The 21,947-nt window shown below is 41.3% G+C and overlaps 1 protein-coding gene across 4 annotated transcripts in view; it reads left to right on the forward strand.

Moving 5' to 3' along the window:
- grik1 (glutamate receptor, ionotropic, kainate 1) overlaps nt 1-21,947 on the forward strand; it is a 273,219-nt gene that overhangs the window by 234,973 nt on the left and 16,299 nt on the right. For all 4 annotated transcript variants that reach the window (XM_002939147.4, XM_031896577.1, XM_004912164.3 and 1 more), the window contains 4 exons: nt 668-786; nt 11,368-11,585; nt 16,684-16,909; nt 21,033-21,283. In XM_002939147.4, the coding sequence (XP_002939193.1) occupies nt 668-786; nt 11,368-11,585; nt 16,684-16,909; nt 21,033-21,283 (814 nt within the window). The remainder of the gene's footprint in view (nt 1-667; nt 787-11,367; nt 11,586-16,683; nt 16,910-21,032; nt 21,284-21,947) is intronic.

A 21,947-nucleotide genomic window follows, 5' to 3' on the forward strand; every position in this document is an offset into this window, starting at 1 on the left:
TCTCAGATGGGATGCAGGCAGCTAAGTAATCACCTGGGCCTCTGAAGCCTGTCAGCCTGGGACTTTCCTACCAACAGCAGGCAGCTTCCCCTGTTCCCTTTCTGGCTGGCACTGATAGCTCTGTTACAGGTACTAGTCCAAAGCTAGGAGAGCAGGGTCAGCTTCTCCCTGTAGCAGCTTCTCCTGGGTCAGGATCTCTGCAGGTCTCTCTCTCCCCTCTGGCAGCTCTTGCAGGTACAGCAGGCAGGCAGCAGTCAGTAGTTTCTCCCTGGCACACACTTCTCTCCCCTTTTTATAGTACAGGAGTGTGGTCCTCGCAAGCATTTTGTGCCTTTCCTTATCATTGGTGGATTCAAAGCCCCAGCCAGGTCCTCAGCTCTGAGGCATGCTGGGATATGTAGTCCTGTAAACTGTCTATGCAAACTATATATAAGGAGATGCAAGTTTGCTGTGGTGAGCACTTGTTCATGTTTCTCGCTTAAGTTAGGGGTGTTACAATAATATACAGTATCTGATAATGTGGGTGCTAATTTCTCTTCTTACAGTGCTTGGATTGCTTGGATTTATATCTGTTCTAACGCTTTTTCTCTCTGCATTGCTTAGCAGGACTGCTGATGTTGCCATTGTTTCTGTGACATTTACAGAGTGTTTCTCTTGCCAATCGCAGGTTCACCCCTTATGAGTGGTACAACCCACACCCGTGCAACCCAGACTCAGATGTGGTGGAAAACAATTTTACTTTGCTAAATAGTTTCTGGTTTGGAGTTGGAGCTCTCATGCAACAAGGTACAGAGGTCACAACTCACTGTCGCACACATCCCACAGTCTGCTCAAGGGCTTCTGTGTTGGTAAACTCTACAGTGTGTCCATCCGTTATGTACTGTAAATCTGGCTTGCAGCTTTCTGAATCTCATACTGTTTAGGTGCAGTCATTTGGGGTAACAGTGTTATTGAGCTGTAAGGAGATGGTTATCGCTGAGAGGGATATATCTCAAATAGGATTCTTTTAGTAAGTTTTAGGCTTATGGCACACAGGGGCGTTTCTTATCAATGCCAAGAGCCATGCCAATGACTTCCACCACCCAGTGGTAACATCATGGATACTATGGTTCATGGCAATCATTACAGAGGCTTGGGTAAGAAAGAGCTGCAGCTAGAAGCCACAATTATAGCTGAATTATAGGATTGGGTAAAAAAGGTCTATGATAATATGCTTTGAGGTAAGAATAAATAAAACCAAAACATTGAACCTTCCCCCCCCCCGTTGGATATAAGTGGTTTATGCTCTGCTGAGTACTTTTCTTGGCCTCTTTCTTGGAATCCAGTACAAACTTGGATGACAAGGAAGATGGACAAAAAAATCGTGTCGAGTATTGTCTCCTGTTCACATGTATACTTACTAAGTAAGTATACCCTAGAAGTCCTCTCTATAAAATCTATCTCGTAAAGGTTAAATAAGTACAGGTATCGGACCCCTTATCCAGAAACCCATTATCCAGAATGTTCCGAATTACGGAAAGGCTATCTCCCATAGACTCCATTTTAATCAAATAATTCACATTTTTAAAAATGATTTCCTTTATCTCTGTAATAATAAAACAGTACCTGTACTTGATCCCAACTAAGATATAATTACCCCTTATTGGGGGCAGAATAGCCCTATTGGTTTTTTTTAATGGTTAAATGATTCCCCTTTTTTCTGTAATAATAAAACAGTACCTGTACTTGATCCCAACTAAGATATAATTACCCCTTATTGGGGGCAGAACAGTCCTATTGGGTTTATTTAATGGTTAAATGATTCCCTTTTCTCTGTAATAATAAAACAGTACCTGTACTTGATCCCAACTAAGATATAATTACCCCTTATTGGGGGCAGAACAGCCCTATTGGGTTTATTTAATGGTTAAATGATTCCCTTTTCTCTGTAATAATAAAACAGTACCTGTACTTGATCCCAACTAAGATATAATTACCCCTTATTGGGGGCAGAACAGTCCTATTGGGTTTAATTACTGTTTAAATAATGTTTTTAGCAGACTTTAGGTAGGAGATCCGAATTACGGAAAGACCCCTTATCCGGAAAACCTCAGGTCCCGAGCATTCTGGATAATGGGTCTCATACCTGTACTATAAGGCAAGCACATTCATGTAAACTGAAATGATTGGGATAACTACAGCTCTATATATAGATTAACAAACTACATTCAATTGCCCTGAACTATGCTGCCATATAAAGCCCTTATAAGCATGGTTGTGGGTCATTGACTGACATTTTATTAGGTTAAAAAAAGCCGTGAGTTTTCCCTTGCTTCTATACATGAGTCTCTAATATACCTGCAAATTCTGCCCTATCTGTAACTAACAATTTTTCTCTATTCTATCCTCATGGTGACATAAAATAGCTCAGGTAGGCACAAAGCATTAAAGAGGTGGCACCGGCCTGAGCTTGACATTTGCTGCTTGCTGATTTACTGCTTTGGACCTACAGAGTGGTACTATAATGACAATGTTCTTAGATATAAATAAATTCATTAGATGCCAAGGGAGGTAAGCAAATTGTCAACTGAGGTTCTTAAACCTAGGGATTTGAAATCTGTTAGGAATGAGAGCTTTGCTTGTTGAATAAATACTGCGATGCTTGGAGATGCCTGATACAACCCAACGCTGGCATCCGTGCTGCTTGTCAAATTGTGAATCTAAATGTATTACACACTATTAAACTGAGCTAAATATAAGGTTGCATCAGTAATATTTGCTGAATTGTAAGACTGAGTGACCTTGCAAATTTCAATAGAGCAACCCCATTACTACAGGGAAAGGCAAACCTCAGTGGTATGTATATATGTATATATAACTCTTCATTTATAAAGTGCTACATGGCCCAGTCTATTAATAAATATTAATATATATAAAGAGCAAGTGCATGTGGTAGGAGACACAGTAGGAAGGAGGCCCTGGCCCTGTAGAGCTTACAATCTAAGTAGAATTATGGTACAGGTATAGGATCCGTTATCCAGAAACACATTATCCAGAAGGCCGTTACGGAAAGGCCATCTCCCATAGACTTCATTGTAAACAAATTATTTTAATTTATGGTTAAATGATTCCCTTTTTTCTGTAATAATAAAACAGTAACAGTTGGGATCAAGTACAGGTACTGTTTTATTATTACAGAGAAAAGGGAATCATTTAACCATTAAATAAACCCAATAGGGCTGTTCTGCCCCCAATAAGGGGTAATTATATCTTAGTTGGGATCAAGTACAGGTACTGTTTTATTATTACAGAGAAAAGGGAATCATTTAACCATTAAATAAACCCAATAGGGCTGTTCTGCCCCAATAAGGGGTAATTATATCTTAGTTGGGATCAAGTACAGATACTGTTTTATTATTACAGAGAAAAGGGAATCATTTAACCATTAAATAAACCCAATAGGGCTGTTCTGCCCCCAATAAGGGGTAATTATATCTTAGTTGGGATCAAGTACAGGTAATGTTTTATTATTACAGAGAAAAGGGAATAATTTAACCATTAAATAAACCCAATAGGGCTGTTCTGCCCCCAATAAGGGGTAATTATATCTTAGTTGGGATCAAGTACAGGTACTGTTTTATTATTACAGAGAAAAAGGGAATCATTTTTAAAAATTAGAATTATTTGCTTATAATAGAGTCTATGGGAGATGGCCTTTCCGTAATTTGGAACTTTCTGGATAACGGGTTTCCAGATAAGGGATCCCATACCTGTACCTAAAATAACAAAAATATTTTGAATGGGTTATTTCCTGTTTTATTTTGCACAAATACATAATCCCTACAATCCACTACTAATATAGCACCAGCAGGCAGTTTCTACTTTCTGGAAGCAAAAGGGTGAAACAAAGATGGGTAGGATAATAAGGTCTTTTCCCCGTGTGTGTTCCCTGTGTCAGGTATTATCAGTCACCTTTAAGTTCAACGGGCGTGAAACACATTACAAGTAATGTACTCTCTGGTGAATAAAAGTCAAAAAGCATGTCAGGGATCCACTTATCCATCATTCTCATCTGTGTTTATAATACAAACTGCCAAACATGTTCAGTATACATTTCTCACTTGGATGGGTTTTCTTGGCTTATAGGAAGGGGTGAAAATAGAAATAAAATATATATATATATATTGTGCACATACATTTATTCACATAGGGCTAAGTGAAATAACAAGCAATTTCTCAATGTCTTTAATTTGAAAAGCACTCATTATCAATGACATGGCCACTTGCCAAGAGCTTCAGTTGAGCCTAATTGAAATATATTGTAAAGTTGTTTTTGTATTCCACTGACTTTGACCAATCAGTATTTATATAAATTGGTATAGCTGTCTTTAATGGAGTGAAATTGATACTAAACTGCAGCGGTTCCAAAACTCTGGGGCTGCCCCCGAGGTGGACTGAAGTAGTCAGGCTCAGCCTGAAGGCAAGTTATGGGGAAGAATTAGGGAGAATTGTTATTTACTCTCCTAGATAGACCTATATGCTCAGCTTAAGAAAGAGGGAGATTTGGGGATGAATATTTTGGTTTCTTGAGCTGGTCACATCTACTGACATCAAGCAAATCCCCTAAATGGCATTAGAGTATGAACACGTGGCAGACTGGTCAGAGGCCTCTTGTAGATAAGGAGGAAAATGACAACATTAAGGACAAGAGGACTACATAAACCATCAAGGACAATTTTAGAGAAGCTAGGAAATCCTAACAGTAAATACAATATACCACTTCATATTTGCATCATACAGACACAAACAAAGCATACAAAAGACAGGTGCAACTGCAGAAGTGGTAACGTGACAAAATAACTGCCCTAGGGCCCTTGTACTAAAGAGTTGTACCTAACCCATCCAATGTGGCTATTCCAGTCTGCATTGTCAGGTTACAAGGGACCCTATATATAACCTTTCAGGGCAGTAAGTATAGGGCACCCTCGTGCTTTGTATTCCCCAACTCTCCCCAGCTTGCACCTTCTGAATGATACACAAGTTAGAGGCTTACAGGGGCACAATGTGACACCTACCTGCCACCCCTGCCGGCACAGAGAAGGGGGCTTATGTTGCCAACTGAATTGGGGCTTCTCATGTTAATTGTTGCCTATGGCCTAACCAACAACACCTGACATATACTTTATTATTTAAGATTGTTATCATTGTGAACAAAATATCTTAATCTACACTCTTCTATCTCTTCCATCTCTATCTTCTATCTCTATTAATGTGTTTTCTGTTGTAAGTGATTTGTGCTTATAATCAATACCATAATGGTCATAATGATAACCTGTATATCTGCTGAGGAGGACAGTCTACAGGAGCTTCTTATGTTGTATGCACAATACATATTGTAAGTGTGTTATTTGCCCCAAGAGTGGAAAGAAGCTTTTACCCTACAGATCTAAAGGCTTTGATGCATCTCTATAGGAACTGGATGTATAATTTTTGATTATGATTTCAAAGGGCAAGTGTAATTTGGGCCCAACCTTTCATTAGATATATGTAAGTACCTTAGATTTGTAGACTGGCCTGTGGCTTTAAGTTGCTGGGGCATTTAATAACAAAGTAGTTCAGCAAATAACATAGACAAAATTAACAGGGCCAAAAGATCAGATAACACCAGGCAAAATCATGAAAATGAGTGGGAAAGGGGGAATACAATCATAGTAAAGAGAATTTTTGAAGGCCAGCAGGTGAGGTACAAGTTGAATACAATCTGTGGGGGGTTTGCGCTTATGTGTATGACTTCATATGAAGCTGCAAGATGTTTACAGTAGGATGAAGGCTTGTGTCCACCCGTTACCCCTTTCTGTGTGTGAACATCCATCTTTATTGCCCCTACACCCCCTGGTATGAACTGCCTCTGGAGTTTACCACTGTCCACAGCAAACTATGGGATGTCGTGTGTGTTCGTTACCACTACCTTGGGTACATGACAGTCAGCCCCAACCAGACTATGCTTGTCTTTCAAGAAGTAAAAATGAGACCCTTGAGCATCAAGTGTGCTCATACACGTTATTTTGTGTCACATGATTATTAATGGGCCCTTCATAACTGGAAGACACTATAGTTTGGTTCACTCCAGAGCTGAAGGGATTCAGTCTATGGAGGAGGGATAAACAACCCACAGTTCTCCCGCCACTGCTCAGATACAACTGTCTGTGTCTTCAGAGGGCCATCGGCTGGACATGCGTGTGATGCCAGCAGAGGATTCTGGGAGTTGTATCTCAGCCAGTATGGGAGCTGAAGGAGCTTGTCTATCCCTGATACAGAGTTTAAACAAAAAAGGAACAGTTGCTCCCCTCTGCATCCGGTGTTTTGCTCTTTCTCGTTGCAGAAGCTTGACTGTTGCACTTGAGTGGAAGCCATTTGTTTAAATTCTTAAATGTAATGATCAGACTTTCTCTTTTCTACAGAGCCTGAGCAAAGTCTGGATCAGGATTGGCTGTCATGTCTGCCAAATTAAAAGGCATTAAAGAGACTTCAGCAAGTATTGTCTCTGACCCAGATTTCCTGCTAGAATAACATGCATGTTCAAGATGTTTATCTGCCTAATATCTGTTGTTGCTATGCCATGCATTTGTTGTACAGCCATGAATGTTATCCACAATATGCTTATTATTGTTACAGTTAACACGGGACCTGTCTCATACTGAACTACACATCCCAATATCTGCCAACAATGTATGTTGCAGAATTTTGGGAGCTGTAGTTCTACAATAGCTACTGGTAAAATCTTTCTATGCCTTTCCTACTCTGGTGCATACAACACTTATGTGAAAAGTAGTGGTGCAAGAACCTTGCAGGGTGTAAGACCAAACTAAGAACTGTTCTACTACAACCCAACTGTCCTGTCCATACACAGTTACGCTCACTAAGTGCCAAACATACCACCCTCTCTGGGTGCACTTCATCTCTTTTTGGGAGGAGTGGCACTACGCCACTGAAGAAGGACAAATAAATGTATCTCAGAGTTTCTACTCCAAGTCCATAACATAGCACTAATGCAGTGGGTAAATAGGGCTACATGACAGAATGGAGGAAGGCTAACTGCCACTGGAGGTGACATAAGTTTCTATCTCACCATTGGTTAATAAATATTAAAATAAATGGATGTTTCTCTAAAGGCTTTAGTTGGTCCTTACTCTACAGTGATATATTTCATCAGGCCAATCAAACCCTTTTTCTAGGTTTGCAACTCTTATTTCCCAATCCTTCCCATTTCTTCTTAGTCTGTAAGTGGCAGTTTGGAGTCCTGTAAAGCATATTGATGTAGGAGGCAGAGAGAGAGGTAAACTACCTGGGGAACAAGGGTCCAGACTAGGGTTAGGCGCCAGAAGAGATACATGCCTTGGCCCCATTCCCTACCTTTGCACCCTAGACAAATGCCTCTTCGGCCTACCCCTAGTTTTGGCCCAGATGAATGTCACAGGTGGGTCTTTTGACTGAGGACATATTTATATCTGCATTTCTTTAACCAGATCAACCAAAGTTTGTGGTGCAAGTGGTTGAATGTTACTATGGTGGGTCTCCCACTCAGTGATATCCGATAGGCAGTCATAACAACTGCAGTTTTCCGAATGTCATGATTGCCAGTTGGATCTCACTGGTTGGATTGGTGTGGAGACACTCACCCAAACTCTTCAGAAGACCCAGCAACTCATCTGAAGACCCAACAAGGATATGTCACAAGTTGACCAGTTCCACCAATCGAATTAGGTCTGGCTGCAAGTCATAGATTGCACAAATAGAATTAAACACAACACAGCAGGAGTGAAAAACACTAAGCCAGTCCAATGTACCAACCTTTAGAGACAGAAATACTAATTTGAACAAGACCCTGGGTGTCTTCACCTGTTTTCCACTCTCGCATTATGCAAAAGGAAACATACAGTAAATATCTATAAATTCTCCAGCATTGCTTTTCACATAAGGTTTCATGGGAATTGCACACTCCTTAAAGGAATACTGTCATGGTAAAACATGTTTTTTTTCAAAACCCATCAGTTAATAGAGCTTCTCCAGCAGAATCCTATATTGTAACCTGTTTTTCAGATTTTTTTATATTTCATTTTGAAATTTCCCATGGGGCTAGCCATATACTTAATTTCCCAGGGTGCCACAGCCATGTGACCTGTGCTCTGATAAACTTCAGCCACACTTTACTGCTGCGCTGCAAGTTGGAGTGATATCTCCCCCTCCCAGCATCCGATCAGCAGAACAATGGGAAGGGAGCAAGATAGCAGCTCCCAGTAGGTATCAGAATAGCACTCAATAGTAAGAAATCCAAGTCCGGCTTGGGACTCCTCCAGTTACATGGGAGTAGGAGAAACAATAGGTTAGCTGAAAGCAGTTCCAATGTGTAGCGCTGGCTGAAAGCTCAGACTCAGGCACAATGCACTGAGATGGCGCCTACACACCAATATTACTGCTAAAACACAATGGCAGAGGGAATTATTTGCTATGTAAACAGTGTCATTTAGAAATAAAAAGTATCCCATAAAAATCATGACAGAATTCCTTTAACAACCAAATTGAATTACCATGTATGTTGTAGATTGAGCTGCTTTGTGTTTTGCAAAATCAATGGCTATGCACAGACGTGGGGTCAAACTTGCTTTGAACTATTAAATAGAAAAGCTGAAAGAGAAAAATAAATCACACACACACACATATATCTTAAACAAAAGCTACACTGCATTTTAAATTAATGTGTTTGTGAAAAGCATTTGTGTTAGGCACAAAGATAATGCAAAGCTCTGGTATTAGAAATAAACCCACAATGGGAATTTTTTTATTCATAATATCTAAAGCAAACCCAACTGTAGCCAGTGCTTCAAGTCATACTGATGCGTATTTACTGTATGTTATATAGAAAGTAAAATGGTATAATCTGAACCTTATTGAGCACTGTCCATCATGAATTTGCAGGGCTGGGTTCGGCCCCTCTCATCTGTCCCAAGGTTGTGTGGAGCACTGTGCCTACATTCATGGGGTGGGAACGCAAAGCTGAGGTTCCAGTGTATCTTCCGGTCCCAAATTGCCCCCTAAGAATTAGAAAATGTAGAAGAAAATGGTGGTTTCAGTATAACACAGCATTTGCCAGTGGGACTCCTTACTTTATTTATAAGGAAATATGAAAGGATGATGTGTTCCACTGCGAGCTCTGCTTAGCGCACTGTCCTGCTGGGATATGAGAATGGAACCTACAGGCTTCTGGCAGTTGATCTTAACCATTAGATCAGGAGAGCAGCAGGCGAGTTTTCCATCTCTTACCTACTCTCATCCTCATTTATTCTCAGGTTTTCTCCTTCCCAACCCAGCCAGCCAAGCTCTATTCTATGCCTCCTAATCTTACTGGTTCCTGTCTCTTCACCCTGTCCATCCTGCTCCTACCTGCCCTGTCCCTAACTGGTCACAATAGCTGGACCTTGCCTTAAGGACTCCCCACCCATCTAATCTCTTACACCTTCCAAGCCTTGGGCACAAACCTTGTGTGTTGCACACTGGCGCTGCCGGATCTGCTGTGTATGTGGTTACACGTCTCTGCAGCATCAGTCTGACACATTAACCTTCTTCTGTATGCCATAACACCCTTTTTCCTTTTCTCCAACCAGGAGACAATAAAGATTTCGAACAGTTAAATATTAATAACAATCAAATTAAAAAAAAACATGAATTATATGTACATCCTTTTGGAACACATTGCCACCACCTTCCCTAGAAGCACTGGATGCTCGAGTGAGAGTGACCAACCATAAACCCCCCTACTGGAACCCCTTGCCAGTTGCCAACCCATGGCAGACATTCCCCCAAGCAATGATGAAGTAACCCAAGTCATATGGTTACTCGCCAACCAATGCAACTTACAGGGATGAGATGTTATTCTTTATGCCACTGGGAAGAGTCCGTCCCATCCACAAACCTAGTTAGTACTCCCAGTCCCTGCCCCCTTGCTAACCAATTACTCTAGCTGCCCTACCACCTGCCACACTTGCATTCATCTCATTAACCCCTACCTTGCCTGCTTCCCATTAAGCAGCCCATTTTACCTCCCATTTGACTGCCCTACTCCCAAGCCCAATTAAGGCTCCTTCACCCCCGGGCAGTGATCACAGTTGGAACCCTAATTCTAACTGCTCCGAGCTACATCTCACATCATTTCCAACCATCAATGCCAGCTTGGAATTTTAGATTTTATGACATATTCCCAGGCTGCCTCCTCGAATAAAAAATTAGTAATGAGATTTACAAAATTTAAAAAAAAAGATATATTATGTATGATGAGATTTATCAGTCATTCATAATTATATTTACCATTTTCCATGAGTTATTGCTGAATATATCTTTTTCTTAATCACGCTAAAACAGCAATTCAACTTTTTGACTTCCCAGTGGAGAAAGTGAAACTTTGGTTGCCTTAGCAACATTTCTCGAGGCCCCGCCATGCAAACCTTGGGGGAGATGATAGGGTTCATTTACCAATGGTACAGGCACAAGTACTGGAGCACTAAGGGGGTGCAAAGTGCACCTGTAGCACTGGTTGGTGCCAGACTTCAGATCTTCTCCAGATATTTAAAGCACAACTTACACAGAGTACAGGACTCCTTAGTCCCTAGCGATCTGGATGACACAAGTTAGGGCATTTCAAGGGCACCTTTTGCCTCCCACCTTCCGCCCCTTCTGTATCCCACAGTGCCAAACACAGACAACAGAATGAGGCACAACACTCTAGGAGTCGTTATGATGGGGACAGTAGGGTGCAAAGTGTGAAAACTCAGCGCAAACCACCATTGGTTTGTCCTTTACACCCTGTCTTCCATGACAAATGAATTGCCCCAGACCTGCTGTACCCCATGAATACAGTGTTCCCTTCATATTCATAAGGGCGGGTGGGGCATGTAGGCATCCCTCTTCCACTTCCTACCTGCCCCGTAGCTTGTGCATCATTCAGAACTTAGGGAACACGGGCTATGAGGGGGCTCTGTACTTTCTGCCTGTCCCTTTCCAGGCTGTAATGACAGGACTGGCCTGCACCCTGCACCTTGCACTGTTGTGTTTATCCAGTAAGAGGTGGAGAGTGCAGCCAGACCCCAGACATAAATGGTCCTTGAATGGTCACTAAGGGATGCACATGTTACCCCCTAGTGCTCTTGCACTTCAATCAATGGTCTTTGTTAATGACCCCTTTTGTGCTCCATTCTAGGAGCAACACACCAGTTGGATTAGGGCAAGTCGTAAAGTGCTTTATGTTAAAGTTAAATATCTAGTACATCTGAATGTAGCCCCATATTGCCATATTGTGTGATATTTTGTCTTGATTATGACTGTGTCTCGTAACAGGCTCCGAGCTAATGCCCAAAGCTCTCTCTACCAGAATAGTTGGAGGAATATGGTGGTTTTTTACTCTGATCATCATTTCCTCCTACACTGCTAACCTGGCCGCCTTCCTTACTGTGGAGAGAATGGAGTCCCCGATAGACTCGGCGGATGATTTGGCCAAACAGACAAAAATAGAATATGGGGCCGTTCGAGATGGTTCAACAATGACATTTTTTAAGGTAAAAAAAATTATTCTGGTTTGGAAAGAATAATGTTGATTATCTGTTTGTCTCTTAAGGTGGCCATACATGGCCCGATTCTAGCTGTCTATATTGGCCCTTTAGACCAATTCAGCAGCTTATCGGCCTGTGTATGGGCAGGCCCGTCGTTAGTGCCCATACACAGGCTGATAAGCCTGAAATCTGCAAGATCTCGATTGGGCAGATTTGATTTTTCGTCAGATCGGAGATTGCATCGGCTCGTTAATGTGGTCCCTGAACTGATGGGCGCCTCAACCCACCGTTATAATTCGATCATTTGGCCCCAGGGCCTACAGGTGGAGATATCGGGAGAAGATCCACTCACTTGGGACCTCACCAAGCTAGCGGATCTTAATGTGTATGGCCACCTTTATTAATTGTGTTGTTAATAACTTTAGGTAGATAACAAGAAAACAATGTATAGTGTGTGACCAAAACAGACACAGCTCACTAGTAATGATATGGACCTACAGCTTCAGGAGGGGAATTCATACCCAGGGTTGGACTGGGGGATGAAGGGCCCACCAGGGCTCCCTACAGGTGCCCCACCGGCTGCATCCCCTTACCTCACCCCCGCAGGGTCCCCCCTAACCTCCCTAGCAGGGCCCCCCACCTGACGTCCTCCCCTGAGCGCATAAATTTAACGTGTCAGGGGAGGAGCGGTCGGGCAAGGTTCGGATCTGGGCCGCCAGGGCCCACTGGGATTTTTCCTGGTGTCCCAGTGGCCCAGTCCGACCCTGTTCATACCGACAAAGATTGCAGCAGGCACTCACAGATCTCACCAAAAGAACTGTAAACTTTATTTTAACCCAATTTAGGACACAAAATAGCCTCACGCGTTTCATGCGTAGGACCTCTAATCATAATCTTAGATCTATTTTGTTTTCTGCAGGATTTGTAATGCCTTTAATGCAAGACACCATCATGGCGGCTCTTTGTATTAAGCATTTCCACTGATTTAACTCATTTGAATTCCGAATGTTCTTCGGAATTCAGGCAAAGAAGCCCGAACCTAATCATTTTTTGTGTGTGCACAGTCTTTGTCTGTTTATTTAAAATGAGAGCGCTTACTGGAAGCGAATGTAGTTCTACAGTGTGAGACACCTTGTCTCAGTCATTAAGAAGATTCTTGTCTCCGAGACGAGGTGCATGGAAAGCCTAAATGTTAATAATGCCCAAAACTAGATCATTAAATTGTTCATTTATCTCAAGTGGCTGACTAATGCCTTTCCTTCTCATTTGGCAAAGACATTGTTCCCTAGTAAAGTCAAGTATTAAAGGCATGTGGTCCCCAGTCTCTTCCCTTCTCTCTTGGAACAGAAATGCAATTATACGGCTTCAGTGAAGATTCAGGTTAAAAAAAAAATAATGTTGTTCTACAAAGTTGGTTTCCAAGAAACTAATGAAATAAAGTAGGTATTTTTGAATCAGATTTAAAGCATAGTTAATTAAGAGTTTTCGGTGAGATAATTAAAGGGATATAAACACAGAGGGAAACATCAGGTGTACTCCTATACATAATGTACACGACTCAGTCTAGCCTGATTAACAATTATATTTTCTTAATCTTAAATGTTTCAGAATTTCCCTTTCTTGTAGGAGGCTTTGGTGATCTTAAATCAGTAAGGCAAAATGTAATACAGGTATGGGACCCATTATCCAGAATGCTCGGGACCTGGGGTTTTCCGGATAAGGGATCTTTCCGTAATTTGAATGTTCTACCTTAAGTTTGCTAAAAAAAAATATTTAAACAGTAATTACACCCAATAGGGCTGTTCTGCCCCCAATAAGGGGTAATTATATCTTAGTTGGGATCAAGTACAGGTACTGTTTTATTATTACAGAGAAAAGGGAATCATTTAACCATTAAATAAACCCAATAGGGCTGTTCTGCCCCCAATAAGGGGTAATTATATCTTAGTTGGGATCAAGTACAGGTACTGTTTTATTATTACAGAGAAAAGGGAATCATTTAACCATTAAATAAACCCAATAGGGCTGTTCTGCCCCAATAAGGGGTAATTATATCTTAGTTGGGATCAAGTACAGGTACTGTTTTATTATTACAGAGAAAAGGGAATCATTTAACCATTAAAAAAACCCAATAGGACTGTTCTGCCCCAATAAGGGGTAATTATATCTTAGTTGGGATCAAGTACAGGTACTGTTTTATTATTACAGAGAAAAGGGAATCATTTAACCATGAAATAAACCCAATAGGGCTGTTCTGCCCCCAATAAGGGGTAATTATATCTTAGTTGGGATCAAGTACAGGTACTGTTTTATTATTACAGAGAAAAGGGAATCATTTAACCATTAAATAAACCCAATAGGGCTGTTCTGCCCCCAATAAGGGGTAATTATATCTTAGTTGGGATCAAGTACAGGTACTGTTTTATTATTACAGAGAAAAGGGAATCATTTAACCATTAAATAAACCCAATAGGGCTGTTCTGCCCCAATAAGGGGTAATTATATCTTAGTTGGGATCAAGTACAGGTACTGTTTTATTATTACAGAGAAAAGGGAATCATTTAACCATTAAAAAAACCCAATAGGACTGTTCTGCCCCAATAAGGGGTAATTATATCTTAGTTGGGATCAAGTACAGGTACTGTTTTATTATTACAGAGAAAAGGGAATCATTTAACCATGAAATAAACCCAATAGGGCTGTTCTGCCCCCAATAAGGGGTAATTATATCTTAGTTGGGATCAAGTACAGGTACTGTTTTATTATTACAGAGAAAAGGGAATCATTTAACCATTAAATAAACCCAATAGGGCTGTTCTGCCCCCAATAAGGGGTAATTATATCTTAGTTGGGATCAAGTACAGGTACTGTTTTATTATTACAGAGAAAAGGGAATCATTTAACCATTAAATAAACCCAATAGGGCTGTTCTGCCCCCAATAAGGGGTAATTATATCTTAGTTGGGATCAAGTACAGGTACTGTTTTATTATTACAGAAAAAAAGGAAATCATTTTTAAACATCTGAATTATTTGATTAAAATGGAGTCTATGGGAGATGGCCTTTCTGCAATTCTGAACTTTCTGGATAATGGGTTTCTGGATAAGGGGTCCAATACCTGTAGTACAGATTTATAAAAATGTGAAATGGAAAATTCACCCAATTTCTGTTTATTCCAATGGGATGTTTAGAAGCATATATCGGTGGGTAAAAGCTAGAGATCACCAGTAGTGATGGTTGAAATTTTTCAGTAGGTATGGATTTGCCTCGAATTGTCAGTGTTATTTTTGAATTGTGTATTTGACTTGTGACTAGTGATGAGCAAATCTGCCCCATTTGGCTTTGACGCCCGAGACAATTCTTTTGACAATTCTTTTGGACGCGCTGCAAATTTTTTCATCCGTTTCGTTAAAAATTCAGCCAATGGCAAAACGCGGAAATTCCCCGCGAATCCATGCCTGCCGAAACATTTTGCCCATCACTACTCGTGACTAGGGATGTAGCGAACCTCAAAAAAAAAGTTCGCGAACATGTTCGCAAACTTACGCCAAAACCCGCGAATATTCACGAACTTTGCGAACCCCATAGACTTCAATGGGAAGGTGAACTTTAAAACCTAGAAAAGCCATTTCTGGCCAGAAAACTGATTTTAAAGTTGTTTAAAGGGTGCCACGACTAGGGATGTAGCGAACCTCAAAAAAAAAGTTCGCGAACCTGTTCGCGAACTTCCGCCGAAAATTGCGAATATTCGCGAACTTTGCGAACCCCATAGACTTCAATGGGAAGGCGAACTTTAAAAAATAGAAAAGCCATTTCTGGCCAGAAAACTGATTTTAAAGTTGTTTAAAGGGTGCCACGACCTGGACAGGGACATGCAGGAGGGGGATCAAGGGCAAAAACCTCTGAAAAATTGACACACGCCGTTTTTCGAAATGATCGGTAATTTTGCGACTTTTTCGTATTTTCCGGCGCTTTCGTAAAGTTATCGTAAGTTTTGCGACTTTTTCGGAGCTTTCGTACCGCTATCGTAAGTTTTGCGACTTTTTCGGATCATTCGTACCGTTATCGTAAGTTTTGCAACTTTTTCGGATCATTCGTACCGTTATCGTAAGTTTTGCGACTTTTTCGGATCATTCGTAACGTTATCGTAAGTTTTGCGACTTTTTCGTACCGTTATCGTAAGTTTTGCGATTTTTTCGGAGAATTCGTACCGTTATCGTAAGTTTTGCGATTTTTTCGGTGCCGGCGAACCCAAATTGCGAACATCACGAAAAGTTCGCGAATTTGCGGACTTGCGAACACCCGATGTTCGCGCGAATTAGTTCGCCGGCGAACAGTTCGCTACATCTCTAGCCACGACCTGGACAGTGGCATGCAGAAGGGGGATCAAGGGCAAAAACTTCTCTGAAAAATACTTTGTTGGCACAGCGTTGCGCAAAAAACGCAAGCTATTCTAGCGAAAATACGTGGCTTTTTTGCTATGTCGTGCTAAACACCATGAAAACGGGATTTGCGGGAAAACGCCATGTGTGACTTGTGCGGCGTATTGTACAATACTTTTGCAACGAGAAAAAACGTGGCGGAAAACGCCACGCGAACCCAAACTGCGAACATACACTGAAAGTTCGCGAACATACGCGTTCGCGAACACCCGATGTTCGCGCGAATTTGTTCGCCGGCGAACAGTTCGCTACATCTCTACTCGTGACTTTTTCGCGAAAGAGAGAACAACCAAACAGATTGCTAGTAAGCTAATTAAAATGACACAATGGTGCCCATATATACAGCAAGATCCACTAGTTTGGCCACTAAATGAAGAGTTATTTTTCCTACTTTGCAAACCCCATTGGATGGCTATTTGTTATTGTTAAACTTCTGAGCAAATGCTTAGACCACAAGGGGGCTGCTTAGATCTTCAGCCTAGAGGGTTTATTACCTGTTCTGATCTAAATCTGTTATGGTAGAGTTCCATACTGGGACCAATAGGTTGTCAACTTGGTCAGTAGTCAGCATTCAATGTCTGTCTTGATACTAGAACCTCACAATCTGTTTAGACATGTAAAAAAAAGTCTTTACAATGACACGTGTACTCTATTATTTGTAGAAATCTAAAATTTCCACATATGAGAAGATGTGGGCATTTATGAGCAGCCGGCAACAAACTGCTCTGGTCAAAAACAACGATGAAGGAATTCAAAGAGTTCTTACTACTGACTATGCGCTACTGATGGAGTCAACGAGCATTGAATATGTTACTCAAAGGAACTGCAACCTGACTCAGATTGGCGGACTTATTGACTCTAAAGGTTATGGAGTAGGGACACCTATTGGTAAGTTATCTTTTTTGATTGATTACAGATAAGCTGGGTATATACATACATTTCCTCTTGTTTGGCCACAATTCCAAAACAGCAGAGTTTTGCCTAAAAAGTCATTGGATAGGGGCCCATACAGAGCAACCAATCACAGACAGCCTCCACAGCCAGCAGCTATGGTTCTATTACTGTCTCCTAAAAAATAAAGGGTTGTGTGCCTGGTGAAGTATTTAAATATTCCATATTTCCCTTGAATTCTGTAACCAATGCTGTAACTTAATATTTCTATTAAGTCGATATAGTATATAAATTAATTGTCGGTACCAGCACACAGCTATGGAATCTACGTGTTCAAGACGGCACATAAGTGAAAAAGAAAGCACTAAATTCTTCTAAATGTTAATGGCTCTAACAGCAATGGGGTCTCCTAGTTCTTACCATAATATTAGGCAAAAGTAATACCCCAAGCCTAACAGAAGCGGAAATAAGATAAAGACTAAAGGTGGCCATACACTGACCTCATTTAGCGAGGTCGCCACCCCGGGGATATTGGAGTTATCTGACTATTTGGGGGCACTTCATGGAGAAGGAAAGTAAAAGTCACTGAGGGTTCTAAAATAGGCTGGTTGTCCTGTCAGGAGAAAACCGCCCCAGCACGGGGTAGCTGTGAGACAGTGATCCTCTTCTGTCTGTCTTCGTTCTTCTGAATCCCAGGTCGGCACATGTACAGTAGAGTGAAAATTACGATTTTCTTGTAAAAGTTCAGCTTTTCTCTCTACTGCACATGTGCAAGTGGCGAATAGACTGAAGAAGGAAGAGGATCACTGTCTCACAGTTACCCCAAGCCGGGGCAGTCCTAACAGGAGCACCAGCCCCAGGTTTAAGGTAAAGGTGGCCATACACGCACCGATAATAAAACCTCGTTTCGCACAATATTCGGTGCGTGTATGGCAAGTCGGCCAGGCGAACGATATCGCAGGAAGCTGCTGATATTGGTCGACTCGCCGATTGGGCGGGTTAGAAAATTTTGAAGGCACAAAATCTATGTTCAGGGCTGAATCGGCAGAAGGAGGTAGAATTCCTATTGTTTCTACCTCCATATCTGGACGTCAGTGGAGGGTTGGAACGATCTTTTGTGCGAGCGATGGAAAATCGCCACGTGTGTGGCCAGCTTAAGTGATTACACTCACTGGGGGGTGCCTAACACACAGCACCTCCCAAGTGATTGTACCTTCCTTCTCCTTGACTCAACATTAAATGATTTACCAAGAGGCTTCAAGTTTATTTGCATGCTGCTCCTACAGCTAACTTGAACCTAATACCTTCCATGCTATTACAGATTGCTCCAACACTGATGATTTGTGGCCATGGGTCCAACTTCTGGATACAGTCCATATTTCCTACAGACTGACACCTTGTTGAAGTGTATCAGTCCCTATTCTATCATTGTCGGTCTGCCACTATCTAGGGTTTGCTACTAACTCTAGGGGAGTTACACAGGGCTCCTTACTATGCTCTGCCTGTGCTTTACTGATGGGCCATCCCAACTGGCCTCTCCATGGGAGATTCCAACTCCTCTTTGGCTAAATAATTACAGCAAGACAAACACTTCTGACCAATTGTATGGCATACAATACACTATGAATTTTCTTTAGCACATATTCATTGCTACCCTGAAATCAACTTCATTCAAAGTGGGCATATTAACGCCAAGGAGAAAACATTACATTTCTATGTACTTTTCCAGAGATGTCATAAAACCCTCATTTCCACGCACCTTGGAAGTGATATACATATAAAGAATTTGACGTTTACATTTTTCTATGGAAAGAACATTTATTTCCCCAGTTACATTTGTGAAACCATATGTAGTTACTCAGTGGCGGAAAAAAAAACCAATCAGCTGCAAATGATGGCCCCCACTGGGGGTTCAATTCTGTGACTGTCACTTGTGGCAGAATTATTATGTTTCAAAAGTAAAATTCAATGGCCTTATTAAAACTAAAAAAAAATACAAATGATATGTTCTCCCAGCATTCAGAATATATTAGTTTCGGCAAACTCACAGGCTTTTGATGTAATAAATGTAGTTTCTGGGTAGTGTTGATAGAGAATGCTAATACTTATGACAAGCACACAGTGAAAAATATATGTCTGTGCTTAAACAAACCAAAGGAAATAGACTACCAGAAACCAACGGGGCGGTTTTCTTGCTAAGTAAACACAGTCCTGTCCCAGGCTTTTACTTTCAATCATTCCTTGTCACTAAATCTCACATTGTAATGATTGCACTGGCAAGTTTAATATGACATTTCTTTATAAATGATTGAAGTTTCCTGTTTATAAAATGAACTTATTCACAATTCTGATGCTACTTGAATTGTTTTTCCTCACCAAAATGGAAAGAACTGTAACATCATTTGAAATGGGTTTCTATGGAAGGAAGAAAAACTTCTCTGGGGTGGAGGATGAGAGGAGAAATGATCAATATTGGGAAGGGCTGCCTGGGTCTAAACCTTCTACCTGGTTTCACAAATTAGGAAAACCGGGCAGGACTCAGTAATATTGATGCGGTGATCGGGCATCGCTGATTTCTGAGACATAGCCCTGCCCCCATGATGTCACAGCTCCGCCTTCTTCCTGCCCCTCGATGTCACTGCTCCGCCTCCACTTCCTCCCCGCTCCCCGTGACGTCACCCCCGCCCCCTGCCCGGCTAAGAAAGCCAGCAGAGGTGGCAACCCTATCTATACATTCACTTTCCATTGACTATGTAACTAGAGGCCATTGGAATAAGCAATTTTTCAAAAACATGATAAGAGATCAACTTTAACTTGCTAACAGTCCGACTGGTTCCCTCATACCTCCTAGTTCACTAGCAGCCACAGGGTCTGCTTCCTCTATACTTACACCTCTTCACATTAATATTTGACATGTATTTTAACCTCCCTTTGACTTGAATAAAAACATTTTGAAGTTTTAAAAAAATGGGCATTTGCAACATCAAAGGTAGCAGGCAAAGTTTTTTGCTACTAAATGGCAGGTTTATGAAAAGCTGAGTGCAATTTTTTTTAGTTCCTAGAACAGTGATCCCCAACCAGTGGCTCGGGGGCAACATGTTGCTCCCAAACCCCTTGGATGTTGCTCTCAGTGCCCCCAAACCAGGGAGTTATTTTTGAATTCCTGACTTGGGGGCAAGTTTTGGTTGAATAAAAACAAGATTTCCTACCAAATAAAGCCCCCTGTAAGCTGATAGGGTGTATAGAGGCCCCTAATAGCCAATCACAGCCCTTATTTGGCACCTCCATGAACTTTTATGGTGCTTGCGTTGCTCCCCAAGTCTTTTTACATTTGACTGTGGCTCACGAGTAATAAAGGTTGGGGATCCCTGTCCTAGAAGTACATTGTCTTTCCTCCTCAGATCAATTTTTTTTCTTTCTTCTCCTAACCAGCATTTTCCTAGACTAAACAAATTAGAGGCTCAAATTTTCCGAGATCCAATAAAACACCATTTTTTGTTGATTTTTTTCTATCACTCTACTTCCTGAAGGCCTTGCTTCTGTATTGGGACTTCTGATCAGCTTGTGGTTTCAGATTTGAATATGACTCCATTTTTTTCTGGCTACAATAATTTTGAATCCTCCCTTTGCTATATGTATGTATGTGTTCTAATCCCAACACAATACAACAATAAGCCTTTAGAGTCCCTTAACAATAAGCCAAGCAAAGCTGGGAACAGAGTGAAATGTAGCTAGGCATTTGGCCTACTAAGAGTCAACGTTAATGTACAAGAACTGGCAGCAGTGTAATTACCTATCAGTATCAGTAATTACCTATACACTGTGATTGCAAGGGGTGCTGGGGGGAGACGGGGCCCAGAAAGGACCTGCATCAGCCCAGCACACTGTCAAATCCATACACTTGTGGGCCAGGGAAGGGAATATTGTTGCAACATGGCTTGATGGGAGTTAGGAAAGTGAAGTTACACCATAGAGAACAGGAATGGCTCAAGGAGCGCATATTGACAACATGGCATACATACTAGTAAACAGTGTTCCTGTGTCCTGCTCAGGCTGTTGAAATAAAAATGTAAAACACTGGTCGGTCACAGCTTCATTTGTACCATCTAACTTTCCACAGGATCCCCCTACAGAGACAAAATTACCATTGCTATACTCCAGCTCCAAGAGGAGGGGAAATTACATATGATGAAAGAGAAATGGTGGCGAGGGAACGGATGCCCGGAAGAAGACAGCAAAGAGGCCAGTGCTTTGGGAGTGGAGAACATTGGTGGCATTTTCATTGTTCTTGCTGCAGGGCTTGTCCTCTCCGTCTTTGTTGCAATTGGAGAATTTATTTACAAGTCCAGGAAAAACAGTGATATTGAACAGGTATGTCAGGGATTTATTGAGTGGCATATTTTTTTCTAGTAATCCTTTGTTAATGAAATGAATGATCAAGGAACACAAGGACCATAGACAAGGTGGCCTCCCAAGAGCTGCGAGTCTCCCAACATCTTATGTGTGAACTGCATATTGTATCTATAGAAATAAGTTAAATCAATTGGACTTGCTGTGGGGTGACCAAAACAAACGAGTACAAATAAAGAGCCAGTATGCAGTTCGTTTGTGATGGTTCTCATTCATCCAGGTCATGGTATATCTGTAGGAATAAGTCAAATCAACTGAACTTGCTGTGTTTTTCTTGAAGACATTTTGCCAGTCATCCGACTGGCTTTCTCAATTCATTCTGGATTGAGAGTAAGTAAGTTGGATGACTGACGAACACTCTTTAAGAAAAACACAGTAAGTCCAGTTGGTTTGACCTATTATTACAGATTTACCATGACCTGGATGAATGAGAACCTTCACAAACGCACTGCATACTGGCTCTTCATTTGTACTCGTTTGTTTCGGTCACCCCTACTGGCTGAACATTCTGCGATTCTGAAGTCTGATTGTTGAGTCAGTGCTTGTGGGATTCCATAGGTATATAGGTTCTATAGACTCCTGTGAGAGGGTACTTTTAAGTCATTAAGTACAAATGGAGCCAGTG

The sequence above is a fragment of the Xenopus tropicalis genome, chromosome 2 (assembly GCF_000004195.4).
Source record: "Xenopus tropicalis strain Nigerian chromosome 2, UCB_Xtro_10.0, whole genome shotgun sequence".
NCBI lineage: Eukaryota > Metazoa > Chordata > Amphibia > Anura > Pipidae > Xenopus > Xenopus tropicalis.